This window comes from Lampetra fluviatilis, chromosome 12 (assembly GCF_964198595.1).
Source record: "Lampetra fluviatilis chromosome 12, kcLamFluv1.1, whole genome shotgun sequence".
Taxonomy (NCBI): domain Eukaryota; kingdom Metazoa; phylum Chordata; class Hyperoartia; order Petromyzontiformes; family Petromyzontidae; genus Lampetra; species Lampetra fluviatilis.
In genome coordinates this window covers 9,754,610-9,773,040 of record NC_136286.1, presented here as the reverse complement: position 1 = coordinate 9,773,040, position 18,431 = coordinate 9,754,610, and the positions used below count along the sequence as shown (strand labels likewise).

The following is an 18,431-nucleotide window of genomic DNA, read 5'->3' as shown; positions in this document are numbered from 1 at the left end:
CAGTATTATATAATACCGACGTATCGCGGGGGGAGGCGGGGGGGGGTCTGTTTAAATATATATTTTAATATATATTGTCATTGCCATATACGTGGTTCCTAAGTAATTTTCAACACGTACAAAAGTATAGTTCTTTTGTAGGAAGCTGTACATGTCATTTTTTGAGGTCCCAGCCTCTGCAAATTCATTGTTTGCCGACTTCATAGCGTCCACAATTTATAATACAGTATTTATATATAATTACACCTAATCAAATTCCTTGTCGCGTCGTTTTTGTCCCCCCGTCCAAACAGTTTGACGAGAGAGACCACCTCAACACCGCAAGAGTTAACTTGCTTCCGTTGCCTCCTTGAACCTTCATCTCCCCCCCCACCCCCTCTCCAAAACAGTCCCAGAAAAAAAAATCATAAACCGGATTTTTTTCCCCATAAAACTTAAATAAAACAACACACAAGCCGCCGATGGGCCTACTGCACGTGTCACTGCAAGGGCAGTCTGGTGACATCAGCTTCCGTCGCCTGTCCCAACACATCGCTTGCTGCTGCTGCTGATGCTGATGATGCTGCTGCTGCTGATGATGATGCTGCTGATGATGCAAGCGGCACGTGGCGCCACGGGTCGCCGTGGTCGAGGCGCTTCGAGAAGTTGCCATTAAGTGCTCAATTCGCTTGTGGGGCAGAGAAGGGAGTAGATGAGGGAGCAGAGGCAGAGACGTCCACTGCTCAGCCCGTCGTGTCCTACACCACCCCCCCCCCCCGAGCGCGGCACGGGCACACGCGCAGCCTACTCCGGCTGCTCATCTTGACGTTGGCCCATGCAAGTCCCTCCAAGCTGATTGCAAGTCCACGCGTAGCCTCGTGCGCAACACGCACAGCCGCACACCGATTGCGCCTTTGTCTGCCCACCCCCCTCCCACCCGCAACATGAACGAGCGCTGTTGACAATCCCAGTTGCTCCTCTTTCTATAGATGGTTCGCTCGCCGTCTTTGTCTCTCTCGGCGACTGCAGCCAGCCGGCCGGGCCCCATCCTCCCCACACCTCCAACCTTCCTTACACTGCCCCCCCCCTCCCCCGCCTTGCTTAGGACGACTCCGGGGCCCACGTCTAGACCACGGAGGCGACTGACGAGACGGACGTGATCTTGCCAGGGCTCTCCTCTGCCCAGGGCTGGAGGTTCTGCAGGGCGTAGAGCGACGCGTTGTGCAGACACAGCGGGTCCGGGTTGACGGGCTGGCTGAGGCTCTTCTGAAAGGCTTCCTGCTGCAGCTGCATCATGATGCGGTTCGCCTGTTGCCGCTCCGCTTCGCGCTCCTCCGCCGTCTGCCGCCTGCGAAGAGCGGAACGCATTGCATTGCACCGCACTGCTAATGGGCCCGGCGGTCATCACAGTAACCCAGTGATTTCGTGGGTTTTTTTTTAGCCGCAACAGTTCGGAACGCCGTTCCGGGAAATATATATTTGTTTTGGGGGCTTTTGCCACGGCACATCAAACTCGCCTTAGTGTGTGCTCTCGTGATAACGACACACACACACGTGTTCATTTGGATTGTCGAAATACAACGGGCGCAATGCCAGAGGATTCATTGTGATTAGGCATACCGTGTACTCTAGTGGTAGTGCCTTACGCCCATAATCACTACCCAAGCCATTCTTAGCAGTGTTCCGTATCATATCTAGTGGGAAATTAAGCCCTGATGATGATAATAATAATAAAACGGTGCGCATGCGCGTCGGACGACCCCTACAACAATGGATTTTTGCGGCGGTGTCCTCCGCTGCCCATCCAGGGTACAGTATATATATGTACTGCACATGAACAACTTAAATACACATCGAGTAGATAAGCACGAGGGTCAAGGAGACACGTGCCAGCACAAAGACCCCTCCGTATAGCCTGCAACAGGTTGCTGTTAGCGAGCACTTATTAAAGCCGCCACGACACGCGAGGGGGTGAGTGGGCCAACCCCACGCCCGGCCGCCTTTGTCTCCCCAGTGGTGATGTTTACGCACCACGCCAGGTACTCATTTGAGGCCGAGTCGACTTAAGGGAGGCCCAGGACCGTTTCAGTTAATCGTCACTGGTTGTTGGCCGTGAGCGGGAATTGAACCCGGTTGGCCGGGTTCGTAGCGCAGCGCGCAAACCGCTACACACAGACAAAGATCCCCCGTATAGCCTTAACCGACTAGGGGCAAGTGCTGTTAGCGAGCACCTATGAAGGCTGGAACGGTACACGAGGGGAAGGGTGGCCAGCACCCCGCCCGACCGCCTTTGTCTCCCTAGTGGCGATGTTTACACCGCACCAGGTACTCATTTGAGGCTAAGTCGACCTAGGGGAGGCCCGGGATCGGTTGTTGGCCATGAGCGGGAATCGAACCCGGGTGGCCGGGTTGATAGTGCAGCGCGCTAACCGCTACACTACACGCACACACAGACACGCACACACAGACACGCACACACAGACACGCACACACAGACACGCACACACAGACACGCACACACAGACACGCACACACAGACACGCACACACAGACACGCACACACAGACACGCACACAACATCCATGTGCGAAATGCGTGGGGTTTCCCCAAAACTCCAGCGTGGTTGCCATGGGCCCCCCCTGATGCTAGTAATTACATGGGGCCCCCCACACCAGTTTCCACCAGACCCCCGCCCTCTAGGTTGACTTTGCTCTCCGCTATCACCATCAAACCCGTGTTGACCCAATATCTATTTTATCGTATCCGTGTAATCGATCTAACAAAAAAAATGTTCAACCGAATAAATAGCACTTAATCCAGAAAATATATGTTTGAGAACGTAATATATGTCTGTAGTCGCGCGCCTTAGAATCAGAGTATGTATTTATTTATAGCTCATCGGATTCCTACAGTATAAATAAATATTCTGATTAGAATGATGTCTGTGTGTGGTCTGTGTTATAGATCGAGACATCACGGACGAAGAGAGTCAAAACATGCTGGGTGAACAATAGGCCTTCTGTGTGATGTTGTAGGTGTATAGTTTTATATACACGTACAGCGGTTTCAGTCACGTGTTTAGTGAACCTAGTTGAGATACTTTGCGTTTCTAAAATATGTAGTGGGCCTATATAGCCCTCTCCACAATGCCACTACTTTAAGACAAATACAAAGATCCCCCGTATAGCCGTTACCAGACTTTTGGGGCAAGTGCTGTTAGCGAGCACCTATCACCGCACACGAGGCGTGCGTACGTACGTCTCCCTAATGCTGATGTGCATTAGACAATCTTTTTTACAGAATCAGAATCGTTATTTAGACTGGAGGAATCCGATGAGCCTCTAATCTCTTTTTCACAGATGTCCAGGTACTCGTTTTAAGGCTGAGTCGACCTAGGGAAAGCCCATAACGGTTCCGATATTCCTCATCGATCTTGGGATCGCAGAGTTTTATAGCAGTTCGCTACCCGTGCCAGGACAGAGTCCTCGATAACACGCAGCGGTGCTCTCAACATCAAGCAGCGATTCCAAAACTCCAGTGATCGGGACCCACCATCACGCGACATCCACCAATTTACTTACTCCCCATTCAAATGCAAATCCAGTCGTTCCGACGCTGCACGCGCCCGATGATTGTTCAACATGTCCCACGTGACGCGAGAAACAATGAACTTTGTCCGCTTCACGCGCTCGCCGAGATCTCAATCTTAACTTCAATCGACTCCGTTATCGCAGACGCCGTTAATTGCGCGTCACGTGGGACGCGTTTGAGTTCATTCGTATTTTAATGAGGAGTAAATAGGCAAACGAGAAAAGACGAAGTATTTTGGAACTCGGGAAAGTTTTCTCTCTATCATGTAGCACTTTACGCAGCATTTACATCATGAAAATTCGATGTCAAGTCTGAAACCAGTACTCTATGATGTGATATGTAAAATTAGCGTGTTCACTCACGTGGTGATTCATTAACCAACCACCTTCTCTGCTATTTATACCAAAATGATCCCCAACACATCGATTTGTATTTTGACCCATTTCAATCAATGGCAATGCATCCCTCATATACGCACTATTGGTACTAAATTAATTAACTCACGAACAATGAAATAGTTATATGCATTTCCATTTTGAAATGTTAAATTATTAACAATTACAGTGCTCTTCTTGGTTCTTTCGGTAAAGTCACGTAGAAGGGAAGTAATAAAAAAATAAAAATAAAACATAATAAAATCAAATAATTCTCACGACGTTTCGGCTACAACGCAAGCAGCCGTCCTCAGGTGAAGAATGAGACACTGCCAAGCTAGGAGCTTATATATAAGCTGAGTTGGAGGTGGAAGAAGAAGAGAGCCTTAACAAAAGAATGTGCATATCAAGAGGAATTTAGCATATTCATGGGAAATGCGTAGGAGGTGGGCGGGGGGGTTTCAAAGTCATATTATGCCCATGCATTATGCAGGATAAGCAACACCATAATGCATGGCCATAATATGACTTTGAAACCCCCCCGCCCACCTCCTACGCATTTCCCATGAATATGCTAAATTCCTCTTGATATGCACATTCTTTTGTTAAGGCTCTCTTCTTCTTCCACCTCCAACTCAGCTTATATATAAGCTCCTAGCTTGGCAGTGTCTCATTCTTCACCTGAGGACGGCTGCTTGCGTTGTAGCCGAAACGTCGTGAGAATTATTAGATTTTATTATGTTTTATTTTTATTATTTTATTACTTCCCTTCTACGTGACTTTACCGAAAGAACCAAGAAGATGAATCCCTGCAGTCACGAAAGCTTTAAATCGAAAAATTACATTGCTTTTTAGAATATTGATCTAAATTAACCTTCCCTTTAATCGTTGTATTTCAAAGTCACTTTATATGTAACCGCAGCCTACAGATAGTTCACTATCTGTAGGCACTATCACATTGGCTGGGTGCATGCTGCTGCCCCCCGAGCCTCTGTAGCTAGTGGCGGCTCGTGCACTCGGAGTAGCCGCATCGATTGACCTCGGTTGTAAAAGAGGCTCGCGACGTGCGCGTGCATCAATTTAATCGAGTTTGTAGGAATACCCCTAATGCATGTTTCTCGATTTGTACACAAATTGCATATACAGGTTGGTCCAGATGTCTTATGAGCCCCCCCCACCTCCCCCATTGAATTCTCTAAAACGTATCATTTTTGTAAAGTAAGGTTTATTTAAAACATAATATATGTTCGGGGTCAATTCATTGTGGGGGACGGGGTCACGTGACATCTGCACCACCCTGTAAATTAGAAGCCAAATGGTGTAGCGATGCCATTGCAGCAACGACAACAAGAATTGTAATAAGAAACAAAATTCGACGCAGGACAAGAAGCAAGCGACTACAATACAACGTCGAAATAATACAAATTCAGATGGCGCACACACAGCGGCGTGGTTGTCGCCGGTGCAGTTACACCGCCTGTACACTCGATAGCCGGACTCACGATTGGATCGTGATGATGATGATGATCACTCTTGGCCATTGTTCAATTCGCGGGGCCACACTGGGATGATTCGGTGTGGGGGTGAGGGGATACGCAGACAAAATATCCCCCGTGTAGCCTGAACAGACTGTTGGGGCAAGTGCTGTTAGCGAGCACCTATGAAGGCCGGCACGGCACACGAGGGGGTAGATGTCCAACACCACGCCCGGCCGCCTTTGTCTCCCCAATGGCGATGTTTACAAACCACACCAGATACTCATTTGAGGTTGAGTCGACCTAGGGGAAGCCCAGGATCCATTCAGATCATCGTCACTGGTGTTGGGCCGTGAGTGGGATTCGAACTCGGGCGGGTCGCCGGGTTCGTAGCGCAGTGCGCTAACCACTGCACCACCGCTCCCCATAGGATACGCGGACAGACACACACTCACACTCACGAATGCATCCCCTCACTTGGAGCATGATGGACGCTCGCAGTGTCCACTCGCGAAAGATGGCCCAAGTGAGTGTGTACATTAAGAAAGCAAAAGTGTCTTTGTATTGGCCGTTACGACTGTAAATATTTGGAGTCGTTGCACGGGGTAGAGAGGGTGATTGATTAGCTCCCCCCTGGCCCCCTCCCCCTCTTCGATCCTCCTTCCCCCGCCCCTTCACTTTCCCCCAAAACAACTGCGGCCATTGCACACGAGCAGGGGAGACACACACACAGCCTTCGTAACGTGTGCACAAAACCACGTGGATATGCACGTTCAACTTCCATCGCACCGTACGTGACTTGCCGCGCTAATCGGAGGCGCCCTGTCAATCCACTGCTGGATGAGGGCCTCCCAACGACGCCGTGTGGAATCTTAAGTGGTGGGTGGGGGGGTTGTTTGACCATACTTCACCGCCCCGGTCAATGTGTGTTGACGAAGGGGTCTCGAGGTGCGGGTTCGGACGTGACTGGGTGTCATGGTGGCACCGTGCTGCTTGGCGCATCGAGCACTGGGGCTCGATGAACCCGCAGAGTTCCGTTCCCAGCCACGAGGAAACATCAGTGGCGCGTCACGTCTCAAATCGGTCTTGGTTCGCCTACCTCTCCCCCTCCACCCCGCACCAATCCACACCTAACCCGCACCTCCGATTGGCACGGTTAGCTACGTACGGTGCGAAAGAAGTTCAACATCCATCACCAACACGTTCAAGTACGATTTAACAACCCCGCCCCCGCCCATTGCCAACACAGATTTTTTGTTTGGAGGGGCTGCTTCATCCAGCAGTGGATTAAAAAATGCCTGTACATGCAGTTCGTGTGTTTTACGTCTGTGGAAAAGAGCTTCGGAGCCCGTCGGATTCCTCCAGTGTCAACACATGTTCTGATTCTGCGACGTAGAGACGGGGAGGGGGGTCAAGTTCGAATGGGTGTCCTAGGCGGGCTTGCGGAGCCGGTAACTCAACACCACAAATAGCCGTGTTTGTGCTGATAACTAAACAACGCATCTCAGATGTTGCGTATCCCCCCCCCCCTACTACTCCCCTACCCCTGAAGAAACAATACACCGCCCGAGAGAGTGATGGGTTTCACTCGTAGAGAAGGCTACACGAACCCACTTGTTCTACGCTGCATTCGGTCTCGTGCTATAAACTAAAACAATATTTCTGCATTACTGTATATATATACGATGCCCCATCATCAGTTGAAATCAAGTACGGTGGTGTAAACTCGCTTCCCCTTGGGAGTGTGACGCTAAAGTCAATAAATATCTGGGAGATAATCTCGCGATTTGGTTTGCCAGTTCTTCACAGAGAATGCACGACACGTCGTGGCGACCAAGACTGCACACGTGGCCAGCGGGCAGCAGTCATCAGAATATTTGTTCATACTGGAGGAATCCGATGAACTCCCAACCTCGTTTTTCCCAACGGATATCAAGTAGATTCACAGATGTCCACGCGGTCGTTTCAAGAGACCCCACTACTCATTCGCCGAATGATCTTTGACTTGTCTTCTCGTCAGCAATACACAAAGAGCGAACGTTCCCCCCACCCACCCTCTCGTTCTGTCGTGACAACGTTTGTGGTAAGTGCGCTGTTAGCGAGCACCTATTAATGTCTGAACGGTGCACGATGGAGTGGGTGTGGCAGCCACTTCGCCCGGTCACCCTCGTCTTCCCGGTGTTGATGTATATGTTTTACACCACGCAGCAGGTACTTCATTTCAGACTCAGCCGCATTCGTGGACACATTCTGATACCACTTGCCACTGATGCTAGCCGTGGACTGGAATGCCGTACATGTATAAAACAATGTGTAACAACAACAAAATTGTTCCTGGGTAGTAAGTGTTGTTTCCTAATTGTTCATGCCTCAAAAGTACAGAAAATGGCTATTATTTCCGACAAACTTTGCTTTTTTGATCAGGACAATGATATTTTGAAATGTACCTATTTTCAATGAGAAAACGTGGTGTGCATTTGTGTCTTTCGTTCACAAAGTCCAGGTCACAAAATCAAAGCTTGTGGGGAATAATAGACATTTTCTATACTTGTTAGGCATAAGCAATAAAATAAATAACACTTACTACCCAGGAACAAAAATTGTGTTCCACAGTGTAATCACACACGGTTGCCGAATCACTGCGCCACCGCTCCCACACATTCGTCATCCAAAACAAAAACAATTACCCCCCAGACTTTTGGCGCAAGTGCTGTTAGCGAGAGCACCTATGAAGGCCAGAACGGTACACGATGGGCTTGGGTGGCCAGCACCACGCCCGACCGCCTTTGTCTCTCCAGTGGCGGTGTTTACACACCGCACCAGGTACTCGTTCTACTGATCGGCGTGAGATTCATACAATAAGTCGTGGTCAACTCATGCCCCTGCGTAAACGACTGTCTTCTACGGCACTGCATTGCGTGCCTGAGTAAATATTTGTGTGAACGTGTGTGCGCGTGTGTGTGCACTCCCCCCTCACATCGGTATCTGGTGTAGTATGTAAGCATCGTCACTGGGGAGACAAAGGCGGCCGGACGTGTACCGTTCCCGGCCTATCATCGGTGCTACTCGCTAACAGATCTAGTCTCAACAGTCTGGTTAAGGCTATACGGGGGATCTTTGTCTTTGTATGTGTCAGGGTGTGTGTCCATACTTTTAAGTACGTGTGTCAAAGTCCAACACGTGAACCCACAGCTCCACACAGTTCACGTGACCGTTAAGTGGGAGCGCGTGCTGACGTCACGGCGCGAATGGATGAAATTTTGACTTGGGTGGAATGGGTCGCGGAGGGGGGTAGAGAGTTAAGGGGGGGGGGGTAGAGTGGGGTTTGGGGGGGTAGAGTGGGGTTTGGGGGGTAGCGGGAGGCAGGGCATGTGGGCGAATGGGTTGGGCATCACAATTAACGAGAAGAACCATTTTTTTTATTCGGTAACACCCCCCCCCCACTCAACATTTCAAGAGCCGCAACGACGCACGTGGTGACACGAGACGGCGGTCCCTGATAAGTAACCGTCAGGAAGCAGTCCTTAACGAGCCGCGTGCGACCCAGGAGCCGTACATTGCCGACCCAGAGGTTGGGGCAATGGCAGGCGCTGATTAACGCAAAGCTAAGATACGTTGATCGAATTTATGGGGTCAATTTTATCTCTCTCTCTCTCTCCCAAGTCTTAATTGCTTACACGAGGATTCAATCGCACAGGTAAGACCGTGCGATTGAATCGCACGGTGGGAATGGCCATTGACTTGGAGGTCGCCTGTTAAAAACGTTTCCTTTCTTAAAGCCGCGGCGTTATTGACAAATGCGTTGAAGCTCGTGTTGTTTGTATCTGTGCACCGCTGCCAAAACAGCAGCCGCGTCACGAAATACTTTGAATTAATAAATGCGTCGAACAAAGCATGAACAATGTCACCAACAGCACGATCATTACGAATAAAAAAAAATATACAGAAGCCATACAAAACTGCCACACACATCAGTTACATATATCGAGGAAAATATACTGCATACGCGGTTTCGAGCTACGGCGCTGCTTAGTTACATGCGAGCGTTTGTGATCGTAAACTCATACGCGAACAGCGCACGTGGCCTAAACCACGGGGCACGAGTGGCAGGCGCTGACACGGACCTGGCTCCATCACTGCCCACTCGCCAAGACTGCGGGGGGGACAGTGAAGCCAACGTTCAGGACGTCGGTAACGGAGGTCGATGTCGTGACGTGGCCGTCACTACATCCCTCGCCGACTTTGTCTTTCCATCCCCCCCCCCCCCACACTTTAAGACCGCATCCACCAAGCGGAGGTTCGGGGCTAGGCTCTGATGTCACTCGTCACCGATGTTGGCAGTTCGTGGCCGCGAAACGAACTTGGGGTGAAATCGATTTTGTAGCGCGGTGCGCTAACCACTGCGCCACCGCTCGCCCCTCACACCCTCACCATACCCCCGGGTTCTTAGTTGAACATCGGCACACGCGTACGAAGGCAACAGTTGGTGTCAAGCGATGTTAGCGAATACATGCGGAAGAAGTGCAACATAGACGTTAATACCGACACAGTGTACGGGAGTTATCGTGGCCAAGAGCACGCCCAATCGTATTTGTCTCCCCCCCCCCCCCCCCCCCAATGCCGACGTTGACATGCCGCACCAGACACTCGCCACGCATTAATACACAAACAACAAAGACATATTCCACAAATATCCTTCGCAGACGGTTGTGGCAAATGCTGTTAGCCAGCACCGATGAAGGCTGGCACTGCACACGAGTGGGTGGCCAATACCACACCCGGACGCCTTTGTCTTCCCAGCGATGGCCTTTACACAGCGCATCAGATACTCATTTAAGACCGAGTCCGACCTAGGGGAGGCCCAGGATCGGATCAAGTATTGGCCACTGCTATTGGGTCGCGAGCGTTAAATCGAACCCGGGGGCTTGCCTAGTTCGTAGCGCGCTGCGCTAACCACTGCGCCACCGTTCCCCACAACGCACACAATGTCAAGACAAAGATCCCCCGTATAGCGTTAGCAGACTGTTGGGGGCAAGTGCTGTTAGCGAGCAGCGATGAAGGCCGGACCGGTACACGAGGGGGTGGGTGGCTAACACCACGCCCAGCCGCCTTTGTATCCCCAGTAGTGATGCTTACACGCCACACCACGTACTCATTTGAGGCTGAGTCGACATAGGGGGAGGCCCATGACCGGTTCAGATAATCGTCACCGGTGTTGGCCGTGAGCGGAAATCGAACCCGGGTCGCCGGGTTCGTAGCGCAGCGCGCTGACCGCTACACTACAGCTCCCCACACACATACACACACGCACACATACAAAGACAAAGATCCCCCGTATAGCCTTAACAGACACACACACATACACACACACATACACACACACATACACACACACGCACACACGCACACACTTTTGCCGGGTACGCGCCGCTCCGCTGCTGCTGGTTAAAAACGTCGTCGTCGTCATCATCGTCGCCGCGTCGAGTGGCGCGCGCTCGGAACGCGTTGCCAGCTCTCGGAACTCGGCGGCGGCGGCGGCGGCGCTGGGTGCAGGCACCAGACGACTGCACCCCCCCCCCGCGCGCCGCCGCGTTCCTCACTGCTCACGCAATGCCACGGGTTAGAGCGCGACTCCTGACGCACTCGTGGTGCTTTATGTACTGAGGGCCATCGCGCGCGTGTCTGGTAGAGGGGGGGGGAGTGGCGGCGCAGCGGTTAACGCGCTGTGCTGCGAATTCGCTTGCGACCAACAAAATGTGAGACGTTTGAAACCGGCCCCGTGTCTTGCCCGCTGTCGATCCGGCCCCTTGAGTGAGTACTTGGTGCGGTGTGCACAAACACACGCGCGCATTGGGGAAGCGAAGGCGGTCGGGCGTGGTGCTGGCCACTCACCCCTATCCTCGTGCGCCGTGCCGGACCTTCATTGGCGCTCGCTAACAGCACTTGCCCCTAAAGTATGTGAACGCTATACGGGGTGGGGGGTGAGGGGGGGGGTCTTTGTCTTTTTTGTTCATGCGTGCGCCCTCGCGTGCAGCGCGGACTCTGTCCGGTGTTTCAAAGCAGTCGCTCCCGCTGTTGTGGTGACTCCATAAACGCGGTTGACCCGCTAATCCGCGCAGGCATGCGGACCGCTCGTGCGCTTGTTTAGTCTGAGCACGACCGTCGCCACTGGCTGGCGCGGCGCTCCGAGGGGGGGGGGGGGTGTGCGGGAGGGGGGCCCCCCGTGCAGTGTCAAAACGCAGACGAGGAGCCTTTGAACGAGCGCAGGGAACGAAACGGAGGAGGGAAGGATGCTGATGATGATGGTGGTGGTGGGGAGCGGTAGTTGTAGCGTTTAGCGCGACCCCAGTTCGCGTGCCGCTCAAGACCAACATCAGTGAATCGGCCCTGGGCCCCCCCTAGGTCGACTCGGCCTCAAATTAGTACCTGGTGCATTGTGCTGGCCACCCACCCCCCTCGTGTGCCGTTCCGGCCTTCATAGGTGCTCTCTATCAGAACTTGCCCCAACAGTCTGTTACAGGCTATACGGGGGATCTTTGTCTAGAGAGCGGGCAAACAGGGAAAGATGCAGACAAAGCGATCGAACATCCCTTCTGTATTAAAATGTGGCGTTGTGTCTGCGCTCTAACCTTTGTGCACGCTTGTCGTGTGTGGGTCTGTGTGTATATACACACACACGAGTGTGTGTATATACACACACGAGTGTGTGAATGGAGAGCGGTGGTGTTAGTGGTTAGCGCACTGCGCTACGAATCCGGCGAACCGAGTTCAATTCCCGCTCACGAGCGATAACAGTTGCAATGTTTGCACCGGTTCTGGGCATCCCCTAGGTCAGCTCAGCATCAAATGAGTACCTGGTACGGTGTGTACACATCAGCATTCGTGAAACAAAGGCGGCCGGGCGTGGAGCTGGCCACCCACCCCTTCCTCGTGTGCCGTGCCGATGCTCACTAACAGCACTTGCCCCAAGTCTGTTTCAAAGGCTATACGGGGGATCTTTGTCTGTGTGTGTATGACCGAGTGCCTTTATGGGTAGCAGTTGGGTTGGGGAGAGCTCGCGCTGTGGTTTAAGCACTACGCGAACATTCCCTCTATATCTGTAACAATAAGCACCACTTTGTAGGCATCTTATCCGTACTGATAGTGTGTGTGCGCATGCATGCGTGTATACATGGCCTTCATAGGTGCTCGCTAGCAACACTTGCCTCAACACTCTGTGCAGGCTATACGGGGGATATTTGTCTTTGTACATATGTACGTGGTGAGCACATTGCTCTACAAGCTGGGCCGACTGAGTTAGATTCCCAGCCACGGTTAATATTAGCGGTATATCACAACTTGCCATTGGCCTCCCCCATACGGTGCGATGTGTTAGTGTCGCCACTAGAGAGACAAAGGCGGCCGGGCGTGGTGCTGTGCGTGAGTGTGTCTGCGTATCCTATGGGAAGCGTTCGTGCAGTGGTTAGCGCACTGCGCTACGAAACCGGCGACCCAAGTTCGATTCCCACTCACGGCCCAACACCAGCGACGATTTATCTGAATGGTTCCTGGGCCTCCTCTAGGTCGACTCAACCTCAAATGAGTATCTGGTGTGGTGTGTAAACATCGCCATTGGGGAGACAAAGGCGGCCGGGCGTGGTGTTGGACATCCACCCCCTCGTGTGCCGTGGTGTCCTTCATAGGTGCTACTCGCTCACAGCAATTGCCCCAACAGTCTGCTAAGGCTATACGGGGGCTCTTTGTCTTTGTGTGAATGCACGCATGATGTATTTATGACACTCACGTGTGGGACGGGAGGTCAAGAGCGGGTTTCTTTTTTTTGAGCACGAGAAGCTAAAAATAGTAGCACTGAGCTAATGGTAGATTTCTTTTTATGCACACATCGTATACGGTAACGTTGCATAACAAGCTTAGTAGGGCGTACACAGTGCGTGATGTCCTGGAGTGTCATGAGCGATACTGACTGAATGCGTTGCAGTCCTTAGCAAAAACTCACCGCCTGGTGAGCTCAACATTGTTTACGTGGTGATGAATACAATCGATGGCTGTATTAATGATATTCCTAGAGTCTTTCATCCAGCAAGGCTAATGATGATGATGATGCGGTACATACAGACATATCTTGTAACACATCTGCCGACCGTGGGGCCATATTACAACATCTTCCGATGCATTCGTCACTGCCACTAAATCTTTCAATCCGTATTGCACCCTGTACAATTATATTGTTATCATAACTATCCCTATAGGACTTGCAATCGTCACTATAGGATTTTAATTGGCAATATCGCATGACGAAAGTAATTTTACTCGTTAGTTTATAATTATCATGATAGGTTGTTTTTTTTACCACTGTTTAGAAGCGCTCGATATCCATACGCGTGCGCGTGCGTGCGTGCGTGCGTAATGTAATTTACTTGTGAGGGATTTAACGTTGCCTTCGGTTCATCGACGAATATCGACTCCTCAGGCTCAAGAGCCGTGCAACTTAACCGCGCGGGCAACCATCCACCCATTGTCACGTAAGTGGCTGATATATGCTGATCACGCTACCGTTTGCGCTCGCGTACGTGCGTTGAACTTCTTTCGCACCGTACGTAGCCAGCCATGCTGATCGGAGGTGCGGTGGAAGTACAAGCAACTAAACAAAAAAAAAGCAGTTCTAAAGAAACGAGGTTTCAATCGAGACGATTTTTAAGTGCATAGCTCCGGTGACTTCCTAACATCGGAAGGGAGAGCGTTCCAGACGGCCGTAGAAGAGCATCTGAAAAGCGCGCGATGCGACGATCGTCTTTGTGCGAGGGTTCGCCAAAAGCCGCTGCTGTGAAGATGACCGGAGCTGGCGCGATGGTTTATGCTCCTTGACAAGATCAGGGAGAGGTATTGTGGTTCCATTTGTGGCAAACACTCGCGGCACGAGACAGATACACATCGAACACAAGACGCAATAAAAACAATAGCGTGCCAAGCGAGTCGCAAAAATATCGGTTGTTTGATATGATTCGCGACAATTTATCGAATGAGGGTGTGAGAGGCGTTCTGTCTGCCCGTGTGTAGAGGGTCGGGGATCGGCGTCAGTGGGTGTCTGGTTGTGTCTTCCCGTACACACCACGCGGTAACATCGAGCGTACTCGTGACACGGGCTCTGGTGCAAGGGATTAAATTAGACTCCCTGCGCAGCGTATCCCTCCCCCCTCCTCGCACAATGAGATCTCAATCTTAACTCGAACAGGCCATATTCGCGCAGACAGCGTCCATTGCTTCTTAGCACGACGCGCGATACGTGTTTAACAATCATCGGACGCGTGCAGCGTGGCACGCGTTAAAATTGTAATTGAATGGGGAGCAAGTTGGTCGACGCGGAAAGTTCGTGCACGCATTACTTCTGAAGGAGCCAGTTCCAATCTTAACGTCTCAACATTGCGAGCGCACACCTCCACCAAAGGGGCACAAAGACAAAAACAAATCCCCCGTACAGCCTTTAACAGCAGACTGTTGGGGACTAGTGCTGTTGGCGAGCACCGATGAAGGCCGGCACGGCACATGAAGGGGGTGGGTGGCCAGCAACCACCCCCGGCCGCCTTTGTCTCGCCAGTGCTGACGTTCGCACCCAAATGAAAGCAGAATCAAGTTGTGTTCATTGATATCGGCTAAGCTACGTCAAGAGATTTGCTTCAAATGCTGCGGAATTATATTTTTTGTGTGAAAGAGTTATAGGCGCATGGCCTACGACAGAGGTGTGGACGTAAATTTAAACTGTTTTATCCAGAATTTGTCCACAACACCGGTTGATGACTCCAGCTACCCACACGCGTGTACCCGAACAGTACACACGAACAGTACACACGAACAGTACACACGAACACAGTCTAGACTGTACATCGTAAACGAGCCGAGTGCCCGCAAAGGCAAAGAGTCACTTTTTTTTTGCAAGGAAATAATGTTGCAATGAAGACGGCGATTATGTAACCGACCCTTTAACACTATCCACACGCCCCGAGAGTGAATGCTACCGCAGCAGTTACAACACACGAGTCACTTTAATGGGAGCGCGATGAAGATCGCTCACGCACATTAACAATAGTCGACAACAAAAACCCCGACGCAACACAACAATATATCAACGTACCCCATAAGTAAGTCACGCCACTTCTCGCAATTTTCAGACAATCGATCAATTCCTGGACAGGGTATTGAACCTGCACGTGTGGGGCGCGGTAGTGTAGTGGTTTGCGCGCTGCGCTACGAACCTGGCGACCCCGGTTCGATTGCCCCTCTGCGACGAATATCTGAACCGGTTCTGGGCCTCCCGTAGGTAGACTCAGCCTCAAATGAGTATCTGGTGCGGTGTGTAAACATCGACCCTGGGGAGACAAAGGCGGCCGAGCACCTATGGAGACCGTTTCGGCCTCCATAGGTGCTCGCTAACAGTACTTGCCCCAACAGTCTGTTTAAGGCTATACGGGATATCTTTGTCTTTTGTAAGCTCCTCGACCGTAACACGAAAGACAGAAAAACAACAGGCAACATAGCGTGCGCGATGGAAGCACATCAATAATTTACAAATCGTGGACGTGCAATGCGGAAGGGTCGTTGCCCCAAACGCCGCCGACTCCCGATGCTTCTCGTCGTTAGTGACTTTGACAAATGTGTTGAGTCTCGCGCTCTTAATTGTGCCTGCGCATCACTGCGAACGCGCGTTGTCGAGAAATAAAAACAAACACCCCGAGACTTTGCCAATGACCTGAATCACCCACAATGCGCCCGACCTCGGCGGGTCATGGAAGCCAAGCAGTGGCACAGGGGCATGCAAGATCCATTGTACTGTACTTGCTATGCACCCACGCGTACGCTCCACGCATTCAGCAACCCGCACTGTCAAAACAACTCCCACGATACCTCCGCACGGCGTGGGGAGGCCCTCACCCAGCAGTGGATGGACGAAAGGGCCGTGCGTGTCGTGTACAGAGACGGACTCGTTGACATCACGTGTCGCTCTCTGCTATTTGCGCCCGGGTGCTGGGGGGGGTGCAGTAGAGGGTATGGGGGGGGGTAGTGGGTTGCGTGTGGGGGGTGGTGTTGGGGGGGTAGTGAATGGGTAAGGTGGGAGTCGGGGCGATTGAATGAGTGAGATTAGTGGCGCTGACCACTCAACCACCACCACCCCTCGTGTGCCGTGCATTCATAGCTCCTCGCTAACAGCACTTGGTCCCAACAGCCTGTTGTTACAAGGCTCTACGGGGGGGGCGATCTTTGTCTTTGGGTTGGGGTGGTCATTGGTTGTGGAGGCGGTGGGGGTGAGAGTAGTGGGATGAGGGTGGGGGTATAGAGGTGGTGGTGGTGGTTGGGGGGGGGTACCCGTGCGGGCCCCTTTAGTTTCCGCGTCACTCAGCGCGCCGCGAGTCGAGGCGCTAACAGCGAACGCACTCGGCCCGCGCACGAGCAGAGGAGGCGTCGCCATGAATAGAATCAGCGCGCGAAGTGGGGGGGGGGGGGGACGCATTTACGTTTCGCGCTCACACCCTTACACAGAAACATGTTAATGCTGCACGTGAAAGCGACAACGATTTCCACCGCCCCCTTCTCTGTGTAGTTTTTCATGGGTCAAGTGCGTGATGCCTATAACGGGCGCGCACGAGGGGGTAGTTGCATCACGCTCGGCCGCCTTTGTCTCTCCAACGTGGCGATGTTTTACACTCCGCACCAGGTGTTTTTTTTTTTAAGATCGAGCCAAATTACGGGAGACCCAGGCCCGGCTCTGATATCACGAGCCAGGGATTGACGGAGTCGGGAATCGCACCGAGACCGCGGGGTTCAGTCGTGCAGTGCGCCAACTACTACATCACCGTTCCCCATACGCGCACACACGCACGCGCGTAAGCAGCAAGTTGGCACGGTGCTCAGTGCAAGTGATGGGGAGGTGCATCTATACATTTAACCCGTGACATCTGGGTCTGTCCTGTGCGAGAGCTCACACATCCACGATGTCTCCAAGTGCACTTGGCCTGGCACAAGCGCAGTGGTTGTGGCATCGCCTGTGCGCAGCGAGTTGGGAGAGCGGTGGCGTGAGTTGTTTAAAGACCGTGACATTCACGATCCCGGCGATGTGGGTTCGATCCCCGATCATAACCAACGTGGGTGGTTCAAGTGGAATATTAACGTGGACTGGGCATCTCCTGCGATCGGCTCGACCTTGACACGAGTATCTAACTGGGGATACAAAGGTGTCCGGCCGGCCGTGGTGCTCGACACACCACCCCCTTCGTGTGCCGTGCCGGTCTTAATATGTGCACGAGAGCAGACGAGGGATCTGTCATTATTTGTGCGTAAAGATTCGGGATGAGGAAAATAACATCACGACGTTTCGGCCAATTGTACTTCTCGGGGAATAGGAAATGTTCGTACGTTTGCACAAAGACAACGACCCGCCCCGTACATTATTTAACAGACTGTTGTGGGCAAGTGCTGTTAGCGAGCGCCTATGAAGGCCAGAACGGCACACGAGGGAGGGAGGGGTGGCCAACACCACCCCCCTGCCGCCTTTGTCTATTTTTTAAGGTTGAGTCGACCAGGGGGAAACCCGTGACCGGTTCAAATATTTGCCGCTTATTGCCAATGATCGGGAATTGAACCTCGAGTCGCCGGGTTCGTAGCACAGTTCGCTCGCCACCGCACTACCGCTGCCCCACCCACACCACTGCCCCACGCACACCACTGCCCCACCCACACTGCTGCCCACCCACACCACTGCCCCACCCAAACCACTGCCCCACCCACACCACTGCCCCACCCACACCACTGCCCCACCCACACCACTGCCCCACCCAGACTGCTGATTTAATGTTTTGCGTTTGTTGCCATTCCCCAGCGCCTCCGATTAGCACGGTTGGCTACGTACGGTGCGAAAGAAGTTCGCGGCACATACGTACACGACACAAAAAAATAAACACGTGGGCCATTCCACGGCAACGGAATTACAAGCTCAATGCAGGCCATAGTAGACACGGTGATG

General features: G+C 52.2%; 1 protein-coding gene across 1 annotated transcript in view; it reads right to left on the bottom strand.

Moving 5' to 3' along the window:
* Positions 1 to 1,104: 1,104 nt before the first annotated feature.
* The window catches only part of TLX1 (T cell leukemia homeobox 1), a 30,667-nt gene continuing 13,340 nt past the window's right edge, over positions 1,105 to 18,431 (bottom strand). Inside the window, exon 3 of the mRNA XM_078861217.1 lies at positions 1,105 to 1,327. Coding sequence (XP_078717343.1) covers positions 1,105 to 1,327 — 223 coding nt within the window. The remainder of the gene's footprint in view (positions 1,328 to 18,431) is intronic.